The sequence below is a fragment of the Lacerta agilis genome, chromosome 5, assembly GCF_009819535.1.
Source record: "Lacerta agilis isolate rLacAgi1 chromosome 5, rLacAgi1.pri, whole genome shotgun sequence".
NCBI lineage: Eukaryota > Metazoa > Chordata > Lepidosauria > Squamata > Lacertidae > Lacerta > Lacerta agilis.
In genome coordinates, this window is record NC_046316.1 from 14,752,095 (window position 1) to 14,775,625 (window position 23,531).

Here is a 23,531-nt window from a genome sequence, read left to right on the forward strand (position 1 = left end):
CCCGGCTTCTGCAATACGTATTTGAACAATTTCTTTAGCAGACAATGTTAACGGAAATTCCAGGTCTCTGAGTACAATTACTTTTTAACTAGTATGAAAATGTCAGGTGTACAGGGTAAGGCAAATGGAGCCTTAAAATGTGCTTAAACGGCATTTTTATGGACCTCAACATTCATCACATTTGCTGGTGCTATAATCTCCCCTCTCTTGTTTTTGATCAGCTTCGTGTGTTTGGTAGCGCCCGCAGAAGTGTACATGAATGAAACTGCAACGGGGCACAACTAAAACCAATGCAAAGCACACCATTGTGCCAGGATACCTATCCATGGAGAAGAGTCTTGCACGCTGCACTCTCACCTCGCCACCTTGCAATGGGGGACTCTTTTCTGAGATGGTGTCTGCTACTGGAGCCTCTTTCTGGGTTGTGTGTCGTGATCAAATTGTGGGACTCATTTCCCCCCGGTGCTCGGCAAATCTTCCGAGCACCAAATGTACAGGACCAGGGAGTGGGGCAAGCCAAAGGGGCAGACAGAACTAAAAAAAATGTCCCATCTGGTCATTTTCTGTCAATGGCCGATAGGGATTTCCAGCCCAAAATGAGCCTGAGCCAATATTATTCAGTTGCCCCTTCAGACCCCTCCCAGAGCAAATCTAATGTTCAATGGCCTGCAGAAGCCTTGTGGTTTATCGACCTGTGTGCCTATTCCTTGCACTTGTTCATAAAGACTCCAAAAAAGTATGCTTTCCCCACACAAAACTCAGAGCAAAATTGGTATAATTAGCAAACCATTTGTACAATATGTAAATTGCGGCTGCCTATATTTGAGGAACTGGAAAATGACATTCCAAATGCTGTTAAGTAGCCATTGCTGAGCATTAAGTGAAGCAGGAAGAGGGAGCTGCTGTGATGTTAAGTGGCAACAGAGGGAGGGGGAGTGTATTGGGGTGCAGATAAGCCCTTTCCTTATTCACTACTTAGCTACAGTGGCCAGCCAATGCGGCTGTACGGACACTGCAGACAGCCTATATCGGAATGAAATGCGGTTTTAGAGCTATGGAATTGTCCACCCTCAAAGCTATTAATCCAAGAGCTCTGAGGCTAATAACAGCTTCGATGGGCCGGCATCATTTTCAACTAGAATACCATGGGGAGGGGAAAGGATTATTGCTCTCCCTGCGGTCCCGATCCTGCTTTCTTCCACCAACCCTTCTTGTAGCTGCTCCTATTACAATGCGGAAAACAGGCGTGTTGAAGGCGTTTGTGTATTTAACATCACATTTGTTTGGGCTCTAAACTTGTGTGATGGGCAAGAAGTCTTTGTAGTTACACAGGACAAAGAAGATGCCAAAGGAATGAGCCGATATCTCAGAGTAAGAGTAACCAGAATACAGTACAGTGGTACCTCGGGTTAAGAACTTAATTCGTTCCAGAGGTCTGTTTTTAACCTGAAACTGTTCTTAACCTGAGGTACCACTTTAGCTAATGGGACCTCCCGTTGCCGCCACCACGCAATTTCTGTTCTCAAAGTTCTTAACCTGAGGTACTATTTCTGGGTTAGCGGAGTCTGTAACCTGAAGCGTCTGTAACCTGAGGTACCACTGTAGATGCTTTGCTTTTGGTTTTATAGGGAAGCACACAAACTGGAGAGATAAGCGTCTCTTAAAAAAAACAGTAGGCTTGAAACAAAAAACAGTGTGCAGACCAATCCAGTAAGACCTTGGTCCACCCTGAGAGAAAGCATGCAGACACAGGTTGAACCTTGCATGCTGCATAACAGTTTTTCCTTTGGTCAATGCAAATACCTAAAGTTATATTCCTTCACAGTGGCCACAAGGAAGCGAAACATTAACCAGGTGCTGTGTGATAAATAAACAAACAAAAGTACTTCCTCATAATTGGAAGTAGATTGGAACTGAAATTTAAGAGGATAATATTCTTTTGAACTACATACCTGCTATAATGCTATATGGAACTTGACAACTGGGCAACAAAAATGGATTCTCCATGTTACTATGGCCAAATGACTGGTATTGATGCATTGGGAAGATAAATGTGCAGCTCCCTTTATTCAATGGATTGAAGACCTGATTACACATGCCAACCGATGAACGGATTGCTTATAGACATAAACTTTGCACGGACGAATAGAATTAAATTTGGAACTCATTTACACAAAATACAGTAGGTTAAAAGTTGCAATTGTTAATTGTACCCTTTTATTTCCTTTTCCCTCTTCACTTTTTATTATTATTATTATAAAAAAACACTTTGTATGTGCTGTATTTAAATTTAAGAATAAATAAGTAAAAATAATTGGAATGAAAAGAGCTAATAAAATCTCTTATAGTCTGCAAGGGAATGTTCAGATTGCATAGAAATGAGGCCATGTTCAGGTCTCCTTTATGGTGAAATACAAAACACATCAGAAACATTATGCTACACTGCCCCTCGCTGAAATACCTATTATGCCACTTCCTTCCATTAAAATAAATACCTTTTACAATAACGTATTACAGGTAGTATGGATTTGTGTTACCTGATAATAGGTACAGACTGATGGATAATAATGACTGTTATTATTGAACAAGAGTTTTATGCTGTATATGATGGCTAATCATCAATTTCTTTATGCAGTAACGGCATTGTTCCATTGGCGCCAAACAACGGAAGCCTCTTTTTCCCATACACGTTATCTCTGTAGATCTGTAGCTGGCAGTGATTTTCCAGTTTTGTTGTTAAGATGACAAAGCCTACCAGAAGGAAGGACTCATTTGTGCATAGTCAGGGTAATGAGCAGGGGGGGACACAGTTCCCTGGGCTGTGGGGAAGGACTGTAGCTCAGTGGCAAGGCACCTGCTTTGAACAAAGCAGGCCCAGTTCAATCCCTAGCATCTCCAGGTGTCAGGGAACTGTCCTCAGCTCAGCGCAGGGTGGTGGAAGGGCTCTCGAGATGCTACAGAGAGCCCTGGCCCCACCTGACCAGCAGCACCTCCTCTTCCAGCGGAGGAAGCAGCGATGTCACTAGTGTGGAGGGGCATGCAGCTCAGAGGCTTGAGAGCAGAAGCTCTGGGGATGTTGGAGAGACCCTGCACCTCCCTCGTTCAGTGGGAAAGGAGGGAGACACGCCATTTCCGTCGCCCCAAGTGTGCAGAGGGGTGAAACGCAAGGAGGGGAGGCGGAGATTTCGGATACCGAAACTCTTATGTTGGGGTCCCAGCCGGAAGGGGCCACTCCCGGATTCTGCTAGCGACTGATACGGTCATGTTTTTCAGCACTGCACTGTAAATAGTTTGCACAATAAAACTGTTAAAAGACAGTTCGGACTCATGCCTGCTTACTCGTGAGCAACCCAACGCAGACCTGACACCAGGTAAGGCAGGGATAGATCCCAGTTTGCAGTCCTGGAGAACCGCTGCCTATCAGTGTAAATTGACCCATGTGGTATAAGGCAGCTCCCCCATGTTCCTATGGCAACATTGCAGGCTTGGGGGAGGGAGGACGGGCCCTTTGGAACTCCCTGCCTGTTGAAATCAATGTACTCTTTTCGGTGCCTGCTAAAAGCATGTTTGTTTAGGCAAGCCTATCCAGACCTGTAGAATATTGACAAGCATTTTGATATGGTTTTCAGCTTACCATTTTAAATATAGTCCCCCCCCCTACATTTCAAACAGATGTTTTCAAATGCTTTTTACTGATGGTTTCATTCTTGTTGAAAACCACTTTGAGGTTTAATTGCAACCAAGTGGAGTATAATTCTTGTGAAACAAGCATCCAGAGCTTTTCCATGCAGCAAGAATGGCAGGGAAGGATCAGAGAGCTGCAGCTGGACATGGAGCAAAGTAATGCTAAAAATCATGTCTTGCTATTCTTCCTGATAACATTCCTAGAATGACGGTAAGAGCTGTTCGACAGTGGAACGGACTCTGTTGGAAGGTGGTGGACTGTCCTTTGAGGTTTTTAAGCGGAGGTTGGATGGCCATCTGCCATGGATACTTTGAGATTCCTGCATTGCAGGGGGTTGGACTAGATGACCCTGTGATTCTGAGTCTGTCTTAAGATTCTTGGATAATACACACACACACACACACTACGAATTTTCTGTATTCTCTCTAATAACTACAATTTGTACACCTTTGATAACCATAAAATGCAGCATACTAATAAGGCATTTAAAATACAAAAGAATGACTCAAAGCTAATCACCCATCATGATAATCTAAACTGTAGTGTAAGAACTTTGAAATATATATTTTACCCATTATAAGTAAGCATAAGAGCAATTCTTTTCGTGACAAGAGGCAATTTGGGGGGAGCCACCGGCCTCAGTCACTTTCAGAGTAAGCAAAGGTGTGCTGGGGAAGCTCAGGCCTGTGAGATATATGCATAAGACACAGGTGTCCTCCATTGAATAAAATGGAACAAACCATTGAAAAATTCAGTGGCACTAGAATCAGTCAGCTAAAACAGCTCTGGAATTCCATCTAAGTTGAAGGTCACAGCTGATTAAGGAGATCATCTAAGAAATTTCCAAGGAAGATACAGTACAAGTGTTCATCTTCGCCTAGTGAAATTTCCCAGGAGGGTTCTGAACATCCTTAGACTGTCATTAGATTTCACTATCACCTAAAATGAATTTCGAAATGAATTTGGAGAGTCATCCTCGGGAGAAATTTTTAAGGCAAGCCAGAAACAGCAAAAATTTGCAGTAGGTTTCTCCACGCGGATTGCTATTGCAAAAGTAAATGTAAACTTAAGCCACTTGGGGAAATGTAAGTGTCTCTTTAAACCGAAATATGCTTCACGGTTGATTTACTATGGCCACAGATGATGGGAATAAATCAATTTTATTTTAATGTTACTAAAAATGCAACATTCCCCTCCTAAGTAATAATATGAACTTCTTGCAAAAAAAAAGCATCCCTCCCCACCATATTGCCTTTTTATTAATTAGCTGCAAAGCTCAGACTTGTGTTCCCTTTCCGGGCAACATTGCAATTCACAAGTCCCCTTTCCAAAACTCACCCAAAGATGAAAGGTGTATTTAACACAAGCCAACTATGCTAAGTAACAAAATACCTTATTCTGGCCATTAAAAGTCATAGAAGAAGCATCTTGAACTAGCTTTGAGTAACACTCTTGGGCTGCAATCCTAGGCACACTTCCTCAAGAGTAAGTACCACTGCAATTGATGCTACATACTTCTGCATACACAGGTTTCTCCCCCTTTCTGTTATATCTGCACAACCTTGTGAGCTAGATTAGTCTTAGAGATAGCGACGGGCCCAGGAACACCAAAAGAGCTTCATGGCTGAGTAGGGATTTTTTTTAAAAATTGCTCAAAAATGGGAGGGATATTGTGGTTATTATTAAGTGTTAATAAACAACCACAACAAATGTATTCCATGCCTGCTTTATTTAAATCTTGAATTTATCCCAATCATGATAATCTGAACAGAACTGCAGTAAATTATAAATTACTTTTGATCCCCTCCACCTGAAATTTCACACCTGGTCTTACACTGAACATAGCATGGTCAGACTTACAACAACACAGCTTGCTTACAATGCATGAAACTTGGGATTATTTTTATGGTTTAGGCGTAGCTGTTGGAGGAGAGCAGGGCTCTCCTGCCCTTACGAGATATGTGCCTTTTGCAGTATGGAACCACAATTTTAGGGAAAGCTCCACCTGTTGATATTCTATCTGTTGGACTTCTTACTACTTGTGTGTGACCCCTGGTTTATTTCTGGGTGTTCCACTGCCGCCTGAGAAAGAGGGTACAGATACGCATGCCACATAAAGTATACATAAATGTTAGGCAAATATGTGTCCTCTTTGGCGAATGCAGCAGAAGACCCAATCTACATACAGTATAGTGGGCCCAGTAAAGCCTTTTGGCACCCCTGCCCATACCTGGTATCAGCGCAACGTCAGGTGTAGGGCAGATGCATGTTGCTTTGCCAAAATGGCCTTGTGGGCCAAATGGGGAGGCCTAGCAGACTTAACAGTGGGCCAGATATTCCCCATGCCAGCTATAAAAGAATTCGGAACTGATCAGCATTTGGACAGTGCACTAAACAAATGCCACATGGATGGGATGCCGTGCAGCAGCACTGCCAGTTGTGCACTAAAATATTAACATGGACTCAACAAAATCCTAGCCCTTTGTTCCTCCCATTATACATTGGGAACATCTTGAAGTTAACATTCCTTTGGAGGCACAACCTTTAAAGCCAAAGAGAAAACACTGTATTTCTAAATACATGAACTTTCCTAAAGTAATTGGCTAAATGCACATAAATAACCATTTATTAAACAAACAATATGTGCCAAAACAAGGAAATATCCTGAAATTATGCTCGGGAGGCTGCTGGCTATCAGACATAACATCAAACCTCCCCCATAATCCTGTAATATATTATCAATATGTTCTATTTTGTCGAAGCTATCTTCATAATCAAGATACTATCATAGCCGCTGTGGGCATTGGAACTATTTTTAATTTTAATTTAAAGAGCAATTAAAGAAAGACAATGGATACACAAGATAATAAAGTCAGTGATTAGCGGCATGCAAACGACACAGGCTTAATGATAATACCTAGTCCTATTCTCTAAAGGGCCTGTCGAGAGAACCCTCTTCTTACTCGGGGGTTGTTCAGCTAATGTGCCTCAACCTACAATTACAACATTGCTGACACCATTAACCACTGAAACAACATCACTTCATGAAACCCTTGTTGTCTCATTAAAATGTAAAGGGTCAGGTAATTTGCCAGCTTTGTAGGTCTAGTTTTGTTGTTGATAATTAGCAAGCATTACCCAGAATAGGCTCCCACTGGGAACCAGTGAAACTTTGTGAAATATTAAAGAGGAAACTCTCTACATTTTACTGAAAACTGAAAAGATTTGCAGCTGGCTGTGACAATAGCTAGGTATCTGAAAATATGATTTGGTGCTGTGCTAAAGCCCAGCATTAATGAAATGTGTGTCAATTTTAGTTGTATAAAAATAATGCTGATGAATCAGGTCTAAATTCGACTCATCTGCCTCAATATAGGCAGGTTATATAGATCAACACACCCAAGAACGACTTATTCAGAGGTCTCACTGTATTGAACAGCACAAAGCCACATCCCTATATTCACTTAGAAGTAAATTCCATCAGAGGCAGCACTCTTACTTCCAAGTCAAGGTATTTAGAAGTGTTAGATGGAGAGTTTATGCCTCTTTGTGATTTAGCTGCATTTGTTAAAACAAGGAGATTGAGAGAGAACGTCTTGAAATTCCCGGTCCTCCTTTTATTATAACTTTCCTACCATAATTTTAAAACAGCTCCAATAACATTTACCATCAGTTAATATGTTGTCTGGGAACTGAGCAGTGTCCTGTTCTTTAAATGGATCTTTTGGAACATAAACCACATTCCAATAAAAAGTGAACAGAAAATTATGAATTCATTAAAACCACTTTGGTATCTTTGGTACTACATATAATATTTATATTCCAAATCCTGTAAAAATATGCTTTAATATCTTTAGGCAACTATAAGGGCTTAAATATTTATAAAATGGCTAAAGATAAAGCATAGCCCTCTTATTCCGACATACAGATGATGTAAGGCATGCAATCAAAGACAATAACACTTTCAACCCATTTGTCATCTTAAAGGAGCCTCTCGACTTCAGTTCCCTCGTGAGCCATCTGCATGAGAATTGTTGCCTGCACAGGGCACTCCAGAGGAGTTTGCTCCTTAAAAACTACCAAGAGTGCTATACTTCACATAAAACAGGGTTTTCGGAAAACGGAGACAAAACTATAAATTTGCAGGCAAAACAGCTCCGGGAGGGGCTTCAAAATACTGCTGTATTTATCTCTGGGACATCTGGGAAACAGGAAGCATTTTGATTTAATATTTCATAACACAGAGGCAATTGCTTCCTTGCCTGGTATATAATTAATGCTCATAAAGAGAGGTTGTTTGTTTGTGTGTGTGTGTGTGTGTTTAAATTTTATTTCTCAGTATCAGGTGATACACACACACACACACACACACACACACCTGCATATTAAAAGGTTCTGCTTTCCTTTTGAGATGCAGAACAAATAATAATACAAAGGAGCCATAATTTGTTTCTCTGCTACTATTATTTATGTTTGCAGTCAATGTATACAACCATATGCTTAGCAGTAGATTATATCCCTCCTCTACCCATTTTCGGCTTGTTCATTTGGCCAGAGCTGGCTTGACTTTAATTAGAAGCAGAGAGGCTGTGATCGCAGATGAGAAAGGTGCCTCTAACTGAACCAGCTATTTTCATACAAGCCCATCTGTTTGCAGGACCCTTGGTTCTCTTCTCCTCCACACGACTAAAGCAGTGCAGAAACCGTGTGGCCGCCCTGTTAACTGAGGAGCCAGCCGCAGGCATGCACATCCCCTTCCCTCCGACATTTGTGTTTCTCTTTACACAGGGCATGAAACTCACTTCATACTGCCCTTTTAGATTCTTGGTTAACAGAAACTCGGCTTAACGTAAATGCTGGCTAATGACTAATCCACCGTTAAATGGGGAAGGTGGATTCCCCAGGAGTCTTGTGGTTGGATCCCAATCTGGAAGCTAGCATGAACTGGCCCGTTCTGCCTTCTGCCATGTTGGGAGCAGCTCTCTCCTCTATCTTCTTTTTCAAAAGCTAGGCCTTAAAGAAAGGCATATCGGCACTATCCCCCCCCCCCCGGCTACTTCTGCTGAAGTTAACTCTGCCTTGCTACTGGTTACAAAGCCTTCCCTGGCTCATTGTTCAATTGTGTGTTGTAAACTAACGGAGGCATGGCAAATTCACTTGTGTTTGGCACACCACCTAACATGCATTTATGCCAAGAGTTCAGCAGTAACTGTGGTAGTGATGGCATGAGGTCAAATATTCTATAAAAAAACAACAACAACACCTTCCACTGCCCACAAACCATACCTTTAGAGCACATTTAAAGCACACACCTCACGAAAGAATATAGGGAACTGTAGTTTACCCCTCACAAAGCTGCAGTTCCCAGCACCTTTCTACAACAGCTCCTAGGATTGGGAGGGTGTGTGTGATATGCTATGGAAATGATGTCAGTGTTGCTGTGTTATCTGTTTAAACAGGTATAATTTTATTGTCAACTTCACTGCTGGGATTGCATAACTACATTATTCCAATATTACACTGCTGGTGCTAGAGTCACTGCTGGCACAGGTTTGTCTAACCCCAAACTCATTTTCTATTTTTCCCCATTTATTTACTTTTACACCATCTTGTCACAGACACCCCATTACAAAAACTGAAAATGGATCTCGCAACAAGATCACTTATGTGGCTAAAATACAGTTCCCAGGAGAAACTCCCATAAGTTGAAGTCATTCAGAAAACCGTTCTCTGAACATTGCAAGGCTGAACTACACCTGAACTGTTACGGTACAATCTGTCTTATAATGCCTTTGGAAAAAAATGTTACTGCTCAGTCTCTCTTTCTCCTCCCATTCAGCTTCAGAACTGTTCAAAGCCATAAGGTGTTTTTATTGTCTGAGAATCAGTTTTTAATGACATGCATTGTTTCAAAATCACAGCTTAAATAATTAGATGATAAAATAAAATTATTTGACTGAATATTCAGAGTTACTACTCAGAGGCAAATCCACTACATAAATTCCTGTTTAGGAATTTATACATATAAATTTATACTTATTTATATGTATAAATTCTGAAACAGTTGAGTATAATAATTGCCTTTATGTGTTTGGCAAGGAAGCTACCATGCACTTTCTATTTCAATTGAGGTATGTGTGTGATGTTTTGGATTTGGTGCCTTGCGGCAAGTATCAGCAGGTTTGAGGAGAAGCAAAGACACATAAGAAATTTTAAGAGGGAAAACTAAAAAAAGGAAAGTGGTAAGCACTATATTTTTGACAACATTATTCTGCGGTGCATACAACATACTTCAAACTTTCAGTTTACTAGTGTTGCAGCATCTGATAAACAAGAAATTTATCATATACTGATAACCGGTTCCCGTAAAAATTGTTGACCGTGCAGGCATGGCCAGCACCGATTGAGAGCGGTGTATCAAATGATACTTGAACATATGAATGGGCCACCATACATTATTTACAATATAGATGCAATGCGTATGTCCCTTCAAACTCAGTTATCTTTACAAAGCGTCAGTTCACACATGCTGTTGCGGGCAATTAAGTATACAGGAATCAACTAAGGGATATGTGTGAATCAGTCCTTAGCCTCCCTTTGGCTATGAAAATTTAGAGTAGAGTAAAAGGCCTGGCCTTGCCCACTTAAGAAATGGCACCTCAAGGATGCTGATTCTGTGGAAAGGACTCACACTCTTGCATGCAGTTTGAATCCACATAAACTTTCATTGTGGACAAATGGCTCCCACATTTTTGCAGTTGGGGTATTTGTGTGCTTTTGAGCAGAAGAAGAAGAAAAAACAGCCAGGGGAAAAGGGTTAAGTAGATCCTTATCCCCACCCCCACTAATGACTATGAGTAGCTGCGTTTCATTTTTAAAAATCCTGTGTAAAACAAACATGCAACTGTGTGGCGTGTGTATTTTCATTTTAAGTGCAATTATGTTTATTGGAACGTTGCCTATTTCTCAAGATTGCTCAAACTAGAGCAGTGGTTACAGAACCTGTTGGAAAGCTACGTTGTTTATTGTGTATTGTTTAAAAACATATCTCCAGGTTTTTTCCAGTTTTAAAAACTATTATTTGCTGTTTGTATTTTGTTTAAAAATCATCTTGAGAGACATTTAAAAGGCAATTCATGCATTAAATTATCATCAGCAGCATCATCATCACCTTGGTAAATGACTGATTCTGGGCCATATTTTCTATCTACAACATCTATAGTTAAAGCAGATAACTATGTGGAGCAAATGTCAAAGGCCACCAGCAATCCTCGCAGTTCCTGATGTTCTGCTGTCCCTCTTAAATCAGCAAAGAAAATGCTTCATCAGTCCAATCTGTGGATACTCGGCTCTTCTATTGAATGCTGCACATTAACTTTTGAAATAATTAACCACTTTAAAAAAAAACACAACCTATTTATTTGTCTTTTTCCAAGGGGGAAGAATGGAACCCCGCTTCTCAAAAATGTTACAAAGCCCCCCCCCTCCTTGATGAAGTGATTTTAAATAGGAGATGGGGCTGTATGTTTTAGGTTTGCTTAGTTGATCTTGTCAGTTTCAAAGGTGTTCGTTCCTTAATGCTCATTTGAAAAGTCTGGGGAAAAAACCCTGTTGTTCCTTATAAAATGTCTTTGAAATGACTATTTGGCTTTGACAATGATTTACTGCCTCAGAATAAACTGTTAAGATTATAAACAGCTGTTGAAACAGTTGATGGCAACCCAGCTAACTTTGTGCTGGTTTAACAGAGGTGAAACTGACAAATTATGGTTGGGACAGATTCCCTCACTATCATACAAGAATATAATGTACCCAGCGATCCATATAAAAGCAGTTTAACTTGTCAGGGTGCACATACAGGCACACCTGTGCCTTCATTTAGGGAAAAAAATGGGGGGGGGGAGTATAAACAAGCAGAGGAGGGTGAGTAACCCGGCAGGGGCAGGAAAACTGTTTCCACTGGAATTTCAAGTAAAGTCAAAGCAAAAAGACAATTTCATTGAAATTCCTCAGTGAAACACCTAAAGAATATCCATGGAAGCCAAAGAACTCTGATACCAGTTCCCCAGTTCTGTCTTTGCAGTGCTTTTTAGAATCATTAAATGCTTCAAACCTAGTGAAAATCTTCTAAATACTTGGAACAAATATTCTCAGATTTTGATATTTCATTGAAAATAGCACATTTAGTGCAGCCAAATTACTGCAACATACTCACACTTAACACCAGCGTTATTAGAATGCACCCATTTGTTCCCTCTCTTAGTGGCTACTTCTAGGCACCATCTCCCTCCTCCTTTGCCCTCACAGTCTTTAGCTTAGTTTGCCCACTACATTCTGTTTACAAATTGCTATGGAGTCCTCACATCAGGTGACCTCACATCACAATGACATGTTGTGATGTAATTGACAAAAAAAAATGCAGGCAAAGGAGGAGGAAGGAAATGGTATTCAGAACAGCATCAGAACTATTTTAATCCTCCAGCCAGGCAAGCAAGAGTTATTATCAGAGCTCAAGGACACATTCCATCCAGGAAAAAGCACTCAAGAAGGATACTGGTAGGGGTACAGACTGGGGAGTGAGTAGTGTGGGGAGAAGCCCCAGGGCCAGGCAGAGCAGATTGGAATTGCATTTGGCCCATGGGTCTGAGGGTCCTTGACCCTGTGTGACACCCAAAATAAGTGAACAATCTCCAGACAGGTGCTTTGTTTTTATTGAAAAGCAGCCTTTGAAGATATGACTGAGGGCAGGAGTGGAGAGGTTGATTAACTATTCAGCTCCTTGCTCAGTCAAAATCCATCTCTCCCTATGACCTTCTTGCTCATTAGAAGGCTGGGATCCTGTATTTCCATATCTTTCTCTCCTACAGCTGGGGCAGGTGATTTGGAATAGAATAGTGGCAGGAGACACCTCCCCCCAAAAAACCCACAAAAAGAATACAGCTTTACATATGCTAATTTATAAATAAATATATAAACAAATAAAAAGGTGCATATTATTAAATGATGGCTGTAATTGAAATAGGATACATCTCAATACAATAGTGGGGAGGGCTGTGACCAGGTGAGCAGGTATGGCAGCTCACTTTGCTGGCTAGGTGCTAACTGGGCAAACTTCAATGTCCCTGTTCTCAACTTCTTAGGGGGTCTTTATCTTTTATGTGGGCTTGGACCAGGCAGATTCCTTTCAAATAGGAACTGCCCTCTGTAGACTAGGAGACTCTGTCCACCCCCCCTTTATTCTGCTTAAAACGGCAGCCTCCCAGGGCAGCTGTTCCATAAAAGAAAAACTATTGGGAGACTGTTGATGTATCTCCTGTGTAACATTGAGTTTGTCCCTTAGAAAAAACAGTGAAAAGCTAGAGGGAAGGCTGGGTGCAATAGGATTTGAGGAAACAAAACAAGCAGGGACAGCACATTGAGATTTGATAGCGAGGGACAGAAATTAACCACTAGCTCTGCTGCTTCCTCCTGATACCTCTCAACAAAACTGATGTATTGTCAGTGAAAAATTGGCATGTGATATAACCTATCAGGTGGACTGCTTGGCTCATCAACTCACTTGAGTTTCATCTGTCTATATTTGTAGATGTACACATGAGTAAACCCTGAGGTTCATATGGCCAGAGGATTGCCGCCAATGTTATTCTCTACAGAAAACAAGCAGGTGAAGCTTTTCCAGGTTCTGCCTAAAAACATTTATGGGTGTCAATCTGCTGTTAAAAGCATAGAAGCTTGGACAGAAAGAATAAGGAGGAGGTGGCCCTGCATGGTCACTGCCACTGCATTTGGTGCAATTTCAGCTTCCCTGCATTTGAAAGCAGAAAGCTATGCCTAGCAATGGGTCAGGGTTTGTACCAAATGATGTGAATTGAAATGTTTTCCCAGGATAAATAATGCACAAACTTTTAAGCAAAAGGAAAGTGACAGCCGGCTCTGCAAATAAAAGCACTTAGTCGCCAGTAAGGAGCTGCAAAGTGGAGGCACTCTTTGCTGATCAGCAGAAATAGGATCACCATATATATATATTGCTGTTGCTGCTGCCACTGTGCTTCCTGTATATTAAGGACAGGATCTGTGGGGAGGGGGGGAGCTCTTCTGAGCAAGCCCCCCCCCCCCATTGACATTAATATTCAACCGGGGCTTGCGCAGAAGGGCTTTTTGCTGGGTTCTACACTAAAACTGCATCTCACAGAGAAAACTGTCACTCCAAATACAATTTGCAGCAAAGTTTATGCCACCCCTTTGATCTAATTGCTTTTGACAATGTGAACCGTGGTATTTAAGATCCTTCAAGAAAATCTACTGTTCTGTTGTGAAAGCACAATAACGAGATCAGAAGTAGTGCACACGTAAGTGGCACAAACCTCCATGAAGCTAAGTGTTTCCTTACTGGGTACTTTTGAATTTTAAAGAGTAAGTATCTCAGCACCATTCCCACTCAGAGCCAAATGGCTTACTGCTTGTTCCCAATTTTGAGCATGAACTGCTGTCCAGGCCCTTTTAAAAACTGTGACCTAGGAACAGATTGTCCATAGATCAACAGAACAGTCTGTTTCTGGCCTCTCTCAGTTCTGCATATAAATTAAGTTGGGTATTACAGTGAAGTTTATAAATTCAAAGGATCTGTATGAAAATTCATATTTAAATATATCTTTTCACTCAACGCAGTCCTGAATTTGTTTTTTCCCCAAAGTCAATATTTCTTAATTGTTTATTGTAAGATATGCAGTTTTGTACATTGGTTTAAGTGGAGAACTGCATCAAAATGTGAAATCCGAAAGTTAACTGTGTTCTGATCGGTATGTTAGCCTCAGAGGTGCAAATCAGGCCAATCACAAAGAATCAATTCCTCAAGCATTCCTAATGTTGAAGTTGTACGTTTAGATAATAGGGCATGGTTGCAGTATCATCAAATCGCCCATATATTCAATCAGGACAAAATAATAGGGTTTGAAAAAAGAATCAAAATTACAGAAATAATTATTACAAAATTCTAAAAAGAATATATCCAAAATGTATATTAGAGTGGGATTTAAAGGATGAAGAGTTGAAGGAGGTCATGATTAAGTGGGCGCGTGATATACAATTCGACTGGAACAATGGGAGAAGCTATGGAAATATGCTATCAAATTTACGGCATGTTATACAATCAGAGAGAATTTAATGAAAATGCTATACCAGTGGTACTTAACTCCAGTCAAATTGGCAAAAATTTACAAATTAAAAACCAACACTTGTTGGAGATGTAAGAAAGAAACCGGAACCATGTATCATATGTGGTGGGAGTGTGGACTTATCAAACAATTCTGGAATACAGTGATACCCCGGGTTACGCATGCGATCCGTTCCAGGTCGCGGTACATAACACGGGCGTGCGTATCACGAACGCACGAGGAAAAACCCCCCAAACCCCAGAAGTAGTGCAATTTGAGTGCTTCTGCACATGCGCAAAGTGTGCAGAATGCTTCTGTGTATCCAGAGGTCGTGCGCGCTCTGGAAACACTTCCAGGCGTTCGCAACTCGAACGTCCGCAACACGGGGTATTCGTAACCTGGGGTACTACTGTAATATATATGAGGAAATAAAAAATAATAATATTTAAAATATCCTTTATTAAAAAGCCAGAAGCATTTCTTCTAGGCTTAATTACAAATTATATTCCTGGTGATAAAAAGAAAGTATTCCTATATGCGACAACAGCAGCCAGGGTGCTTATAGCTACAGATTGGAGGACGGGGGGGGGGGGGGATTCCATGAGTAAAAGAGTAGCAAATCAAACTATGTGAATACATAGACTTGGCAAGGTTAGCAGCAGTCTTAAGAGGACAATCAGACCAAAAATTAATAAAAGAATGGGACTGTGTTCAAGAGTATATGAAAAAAAACATTGTTCTGGAATAAATATATTGATATGTGATGAATGAAGTTTGCAGGCTTAAGAAAAAAATAGTTATGAAAGGCATAAAACTGGAAGTAAAAAATGTACATATACATATAACACAACACAACAAAAAAGAAAAACGGAAAATTTGAAGTCGCTAAAGGATGGAAGGAAGTCAAAATGTATGTATGTATGCATGGTTATGTTTTGTTATAATAATTGTTTTTCTTGTTTGTTTTTCTTTCTCACCCTTTTCCTCTTTGTTTTAGTTTTCTGCTTAATGTTTTATTTTATTTGTATCTTAAGTTGTAACTTGGCATGGAAAAAAATAACTATTATTATTCACACTCTCCTCTTTAAAAATCTTAACAAGAATTGTGACAATGCCACTCGTGTAATCTGCCACAACCCAGCATCTTAAGATTTAGAATGCTATTAGTGTCTTTGACGATCCACCAACTCCAACACATATAGGTGCAAGGCAAACTATTGGACACATGTTATATGTATGAGCAATGTAAAACGGGATAAATCTATGGAAGATTTGTTGGTAACTTCTACATGATTGGATAATCAACCTGCAGCTCATGAAAGTCACCATTGTGTCTTCTGTGAGTTCCGCCCCCTATTACAGTGGAGCTGAGAGTGGATCACTTGCACAAGCAATCATCGGTTTCTCAGTGTTACGCTGGATTTTGTGTACTGAAGTGGGAATATCTAAGCATCTCTATTTTGATATCTTCTGAAAGCAAAAGCAGAATTCCAAGTCTCTAGCCCCTGTGCTTACAGAGCCCAGCTTGAAAGTTCAGAGTCAATTCAAACGTTCAGGTGGCAAACTGCTGTACTGCCTTGGGACAAAAAACAGCATCACTGGCTTGAATAGGTTTTCAAAGAGGCCCATCACATTAAAAGCTTCCCACGCCTCCTAAAATGCAAGCATCCTCATGTGGATGGTGATGTTGGTGTATTTTCAAAACATGTGTTCCCCCCCCCCACACACACATTATGAGGATGTCGCAGTTATACAAGGACTATCGCTCTCGATGCCTCTGCAATTATATTTTCTCCTAGGCCCCTTTTATAGATGTGTTGGTGGCTGCTCATAACACAGCAGAATGGGTAAGAACACATAGGAAGTATTCCTTATATGGTTTTGGCAGGTTTTCAATATACCAATGCAAACTCCTCGGGGTGGAGGGAAAGTGTTCTACTCTGCCCAAGCATCATGCGGGGTGTGGTTGCTTCTATACAATTGCATTGGGATAGCAGCATATAGGAACCAGGAAGTAGAATAAATAAGGTTGCACAGAGCAGTATTTGCCTTCGCTACTGTGCTGCGTAGATATTCTCTCCATAAGCAACTTTGTTTTGAATATAAAAGTGGGATGTTGAAAACAATTACAATGTACGATTACTATTGTTGGTGTCTCATCAAAACTTCAATTATTATATATATATATTATGATATATTATATCAGCTTAAGCCTTATATATTTGGGTTTGCTTCTGGAGTGTTAGCAGAGGGAGATATATATATATATATATATATATCATTTCATAGGATGGAAAGCAGAGGCAACCTGAAGGCAGAGTTGGTAATAAACAACAAAAACACATATTAAAAAATATATAAAACAAATGCACAAAATACAGAGATTTTTACTTGTTTTGCATAATTCTTATTGGTTTGCTTTTTTCTGCGTTGCAATAATGGGATCTGATAGGAAGCGTACAAGAAATGCCCAGTCTTATTTGTGCATTATCATTTTATAGGGTGTTTGTTTTGCTTTCCTAAGTGTTTTTATCCAACCTTGGGATAGCACTGGTGAATAGTGTGGGGGTCAAACACAAAGGACTGCATTCATGTAGAAATCATGTAGAATTGTAAATAAATTGTGAGAATCTTCATGCGCATCCTATGAAGCCAAACTTTCCATTCTTTCCCCTTTTTCTCTCTCTCTCCCCCCTGCCTTTAAAAAGTATTATCATTATTTAAAAGGTGTTATTATTGTGCTGTGTGGCACTTGGCTGCTATCTTGCGGACAAACACCCTTGTCAGAGAACATTTGCAATTATCCCATTTTGCATCCGGCGTGAGGAGAAGCCACCTCTGGCTATGTGATGTGTAGCAATGTGACTTCATTGCTATAAACTTGGGAGGCTGCAGAATGCTACAGATTTAGCAATCACCCATCTGAGAGTGAAATGAAATAAAATTCTACCACTCACGTCAATTTTTGCTCCCTTGCTAGGGTTGCCAAAACTTGCCTTTGTGTATGTGTGCAAACAGTGTGGTGTTGCAACCGTCCCTTTAAAACCCATCATACCAATCAGCAGGTTTAACTGTCAAGCAAGCTGATGTAAGGTCCCTTTGAATTACTGAGTGAGGGATATTCTTCCTGCCAGGTCCTGTCCCCTGTAGGCACTATAGAGAAGTATTATAGGGCAGTTCTTACCTTGGGAATTAGCCTGCAAGACCCCAATGCTGTCATCAAACTGCATAGACTTGATGTTGAGTGACGCCAAGATGCATTCCTTGTCCTGCAGCGAAGTATCATCAATATTATTCTGATTGGCTGACAGGATTACGCACATGTCGCAGAGGTTGATGTTGACAGCCCTTAAATCAGCTCGACTTAATGGTGTACCCTTCGGCAGAGAGAGAGAGAGAGAGAGAGAGAGAGAGAGAGAGAGAGAGAGGAAAAGGGGAGGGAGGTGGAGGAAGAAATGGGAAAAAAAACACAAATTAAATACTGCGAAGGAGCTTTGGGAAATTATTTAACAAGTATCTTTTTTATGCTCTGACATTAAGCTGGTCTAACTATGTGCCAGGGAATAGAAGGAATGTGCTAATCTAAAGGGTAGTTGGTGCTGATGGCAGCATTTTAGCGTTAAGTCTCAATACTCAGTCAAGCTATTACTAACAAACAAGAAGCAGGAATGTTGCCAGAGCTCTGCATCTTGTCTGCAACTCAGAATTGCCTTGATTTCAGTCACCCTTGTTTGGCAAGTTCTTGCCTTCCAAGCATAGGAAGGGGTGTGTTCAAGTGTCTTGAATCTTGGGCCATGCTAAACCTGGGGGGGGGGGGAGAATGCTCTAAGCAGGATGCTCTGCACACCCAAATACAAGGAAAACACACACTAGGTGAAGTGATACCCAGCAAAGTGTAATTAGTTTCTAGTCAGCCCCCACCCCGTGTATTTCAACAAACTGTAATTTAAAACAGTGTGATTGAACTATTTAAAAAGAAAAAAGGAATTGTCTCAGTGCCTATTCTTCTGGAAGCAAAATTACCCATCCGAATGTAGCAACATTTTGTAATGCTCTTATGGATGTGTATAAGTTTTGGACTGATGTTTACTTGGGAATAAGGGATGCTCAAAATCATTGCCGCTCCTGTGAGACAGCCACTGAAATGCATTTATCCACTTCACTGTTCCAAGTGGTAGACATCAATTCTTTGACAGGCCTTTCCTGGTGCAATGACACATGCATGCATATGGACCACAGCAAGGGGCTAAATGCCTGTGTGCTAATTTCCAGCCACTTGATGCATGATCAAATATTAGTGTTTTGAGGGGGCTTCCACTCGGCAGGCTACAATGTATGCCAGTGTATAGTGTTTACAGTCTAGCATGATTTCCTTCTTAGCCACAGTGGTTTGCAAATGTTGCATGGATGAGGGTCGATGGCCAACACAGATCTGAAAATGTGACAGATTTGCCCTGGATGCAGCACAGGAATGTGCATTTAGACATGCCCAGCACCTTGGAGAAATGAGGCATGATAGAGCGATACATTAGTAATTATTAGTTGCCTTGTTTTTTGGGGGACAGCGAGGTCACTCGTGATAGCTGCAGCTTTGAGAAGTAACGAGCAACTTGGATAGAAAAGTATTTCACACTTCAAGCTGGGTTTAAAGCCTTGTTACTTTTAGGCAGAAAAGAAGAAATAAAAGAAAACAGACAATATTAATGCAAAGCATTTGATGTGGAAATCATTGCAATTCTCTTGCTGCTTTGCAGCTTGTTCGCTGGGTATAAACAGCAACCTAATAGAAATTTGCACTATCGTTAGCAGTCAGGCATAAATGGCAACACCGAGTAGTGAAGAATTGGGGCCCCTTCAGTTCAGGACTCGTTGTGTTAGAAAGAAATTCATATCTTCTGACTGTATACCTCCTTAAAAAGATGAAATGCCACTGTCAGGCTGTTAAATAAAGCAGAGCCAGCGGGCCAGCCTTTCAAAGGTCTTTATGGATGCAGATAGATTAGGTAGATAGACAAATAATACAAAAATGTTTCCAAAGGTTTCATAGGCATAAATAATGCCATAAGTAATGACTGTCATGCTGTCAGAAAAAATCATAACATCAAAATTGGCTGCATGCAGGGCACTCAAGCAAGTGTTCAAAAGATAACATAGCTAACATATTTGATAGCAGCTGAAATTCATCCTTGACGAGGGACTGAGCACATCGGCAAATTTCTTCTAATAAGGTCTCTCAGGGCTTAGTTTTCACAGATACAACAAACAGGGAAAAGGCCAAGTCCTGAGGCCTATAACCGAACAGGAGTTTTAAAAAAAGAGGAAGCCCAAGATCAAAGCCAGTGTGGTTCTGTTCAGTTGGTGCACAAGAAAGAAAGAAAGAAAGAAAGAAAGAAAGAAAGAAAGAAAGAAAGAAAGAAAGAAAGAAAGAAAGAAAGAAAGAAAAGAGGTGGCATTTGGACTTACAGGCAATATTGAGAGTTTGGGGAAGTTATGCATTGTTTCCCATTCCCTCTTCAAGTATTCAAGGGAGCCCACAAACACAATGTGCTTAAGCTCATGGTAGTGGAAATTGCTGGCTCTTAATGGCATCACAAAGTTCCTTAGTCCAATCAGCGCTGATGTCATATCACCAAATATGCAAACCACCACATGGCCACTTAACACTGTCATGGCTGCTTCACTTCGAGTCTGGAAAAGCAAAACAAAGTCAGTAAGGAGGACAATAAAGAATATTAATTAGGAGGAGGAGTAAACAAACAAACAAACGTGTGTGTGTGTGTGTGTGTGAAGTCTGGCCTTGGGAGCTGAGAGGTGCTCTCCGAATTAAATATTTAGGCTTCATTTTGCTGGTGGTAAGCATCACTGAATTCAAGGGCTCATCAGAATACCAAGACGGGTGTGGGGTACTTTGACATATGTGACAAGCAATAGTTGATTCTCTACAAAACACATATTTCAGGGTCCACCTTTGGATGAACAAACTCCAATCATGCAGTATATTTTCAAGCTTATCCAGACATAGGAATCATTCACAGGAGTGTGATCCCTCAACAGAAAAGGAAATGTCTAAATCAGCCCTAATATAAATCTTATGAATTGAGTGGGATTACTTAGGGTTTAATGCATGATTTATTGCTAGCAATCTGATATTCAATGGGAATTGATGGACCATTGCTGCTGTACTAACACACCACATTGATCACCGTTATCCTGTTCCTTGCAAGAGTGGCATAGGCAGCAAGGAACAGCAAACAGTAGCCTTAGCCCATGTCTCCTGCCTTAGTCAGTTTAATGAGCAACCAGCCAGGGAATGTGTGTGCATGAACGCCCGCATTTCCATGTATTATTTACTACAGTTCGCATATTTGCATTGTTGGCAGACACAGAGAGCAAAACTAAATAGATTATTTCAATCTCAATCAGCAGCCGCAAAATTGTACAGATAATGATTTCAATTACAGGGCAATCCCAAAACTTGGTAATAGTGGCTCCTGCCTAGCTAGGAAAGATAAATCCTATCCCAGAGCTATATACAACATATGACTGTTTGAATATTAAGTAACTCTGCTCCTTCATCACTTGGAGGAGCTATGTGGTGTTCTCTCTCTCTCACTTCTCCCCTTCAAATCTATCCTAAAAAACATTTTCAGTGAAGTCCTGGCTTAACTACAGCTGTAATGAGGATTATGGGGCACTCGCCACCTTTATCTCATCCTTTAGAAAAAGGACCGTAGCTTAGTGATACAGAGAGTGGCACTGTGGTGTAAACCACTGAGCCTTGGGCTTGCCAATCAGAAGGTCAGCAGTTCAAATCCCCACGACGGGGTGAGCTCCTGTTGTTTGGTCCCAGCTCCTGATAACCTAGCAGTTCGAAAGCACATCAAAGTGCAAGTAGATAAATAGGTACTGCTCCGGCGGGAAGGTAAACAGCGTTTCCGTGCACTGCTCTGGTTTCACCAGAAGCGGCTTAGTCATGCTAGCCACATGACCCGGAAAAACTGTCTGCGGACAAACAGTTGCAACAACAACAACAATGTAATCCTGGCTGCACATGCCTTGTAGCCATTCTCTGGCACATGTGCATCTCCCATTTGGATCATAGCCCCAACCCCAAGGACCAATTCTTTTGATTCGGTACAAGCCAATCAGGTGTAGCAGCACTCTTTTCTAATGTGAACCCCTTGCCAAAAAGATACGACATAATTAGACTATAGAATTAAACTGAAATAACTAGGGATTGGGGCACACATTTTTTATTTTCTTTAGAAGGTTGAAAGTGGAGTGAGAGAGCCATCATCACATTTAGTATGACCACACATTGTTTTAACATTGTCTCCTGTGTTGATATATCGCCCATGAAAGTTCTTAGCACTGCAGATGTTGACTATAGTAAGCTGAACTGGTTATATGTTGAGTTGCTATGAAATGACTCTCTCCCACTCACACACCCCTTTTCCATGTGCAAATAGAATGAATAAATGTTAAGTCACATCCTGATCAGGAGGCCACCCCCAATGTCATTCTTTTTTTACTTGCAAACTTTCTGAAGTGGAACATTAAGGTCATTAGCGTCATATCTGTTTGAAATATATTTAAAATATTCTAGCTGACATCTGTCGCCCTCAGTTATTTAAGAACGCAAGGAAAAGTTGTCTCTGGTGGTCTAATGAACACTGTGGAATGCATATCAATTTAAACAGTTTTGAATCAAATTCGTAACAATTTACTCAGTGGAATTGACTGCTTTATCGATTGCTTAAATGCCAATATTGCAATTCCAGACAATGTCATGGTTATTATACAAACTCCCTGAGGAGCCCGAGGAACAAGGTTTTGTCTCCCAATCGTTAGACTAAACCAGAGCTGTCACCATTATTGGTTGCACCATTTAGTGGTACAGGGAAATCTTGAGGAAGCAGACGCTGGAAAAAGCTGCATCAACTACAACAAAGTGAAGACACACCAGGGAGTTCATTTCACATATCATCAGTTTTGTCTATGAGATGTGGAGCTGCTACTCTTTGATTCAAGCACACGAACATAAATGGCACAAACTTTCACTGAACCTAACAAACTAGAAGAGGCCTTTTGATTATATTTAATTAGTAGAGTCAGTTTGATGGCTGGCCCCACAAGGAATAAAAGGAAGATGGAGAGAGCCCAAATTAAGGACAGACAGCAAGAGCAGCAGCTTTACACTTCAGCTTGTTGGGCTGAGGACAGAAGTTGATGTTACGGAAGACACAGGGCTGTTGCCAAAAATGGCACTCTCGTGCTGGAATTTTCTGCCTCTGTAACCTGTATAGAATCGCTTGGAACAAGTCACCCAAGGGACAGGTGAGCAGATAATGCCACAACATCACAACATAAAGAGGAGTAGGCTCAACATGGAAATGCTGCTTTCAGCAGCAACCTCATGTTCCTTGTCTAAAATGGCCCTGCAAGTGTGAGAAACCGAGGAAACCGCTTACCGAAATTGAAAAAACACGCTGGCAGTTATGAGATGCAAGGCAGAAATATCTTCTTTTGCATTCTCACCTGGTTCTGAAAGGTCAGCTGTTACATCTAGGCTTTGCCTGTTTACTTCAATCTAATGAAAGTTCTTGAACTTTGCTGTTGGACTGGACTGAAAAGAGAATTTCAGTACTGTATCTATGGAAACTTACTTTCACAATCTACTAGCATTTAGCAGA

The 23,531-nt window shown here is 40.8% G+C and overlaps 1 protein-coding gene across 14 annotated transcripts in view; it reads right to left on the bottom strand.

The window, feature by feature from the left end:
- Positions 1 to 23,531, bottom strand: part of LOC117046593 (calcium-activated potassium channel subunit alpha-1) — a 588,284-nt gene that overhangs the window by 82,249 nt on the left and 482,504 nt on the right. For all 14 annotated transcript variants that reach the window (XM_033148697.1, XM_033148690.1, XM_033148689.1 and 11 more), the window contains 2 exons: positions 20,302 to 20,526; positions 18,023 to 18,215 (listed from right to left, as the gene is read on the bottom strand). In XM_033148697.1, coding sequence (XP_033004588.1) covers positions 18,023 to 18,215; positions 20,302 to 20,526 — 418 coding nt within the window. The remainder of the gene's footprint in view (positions 1 to 18,022; positions 18,216 to 20,301; positions 20,527 to 23,531) is intronic.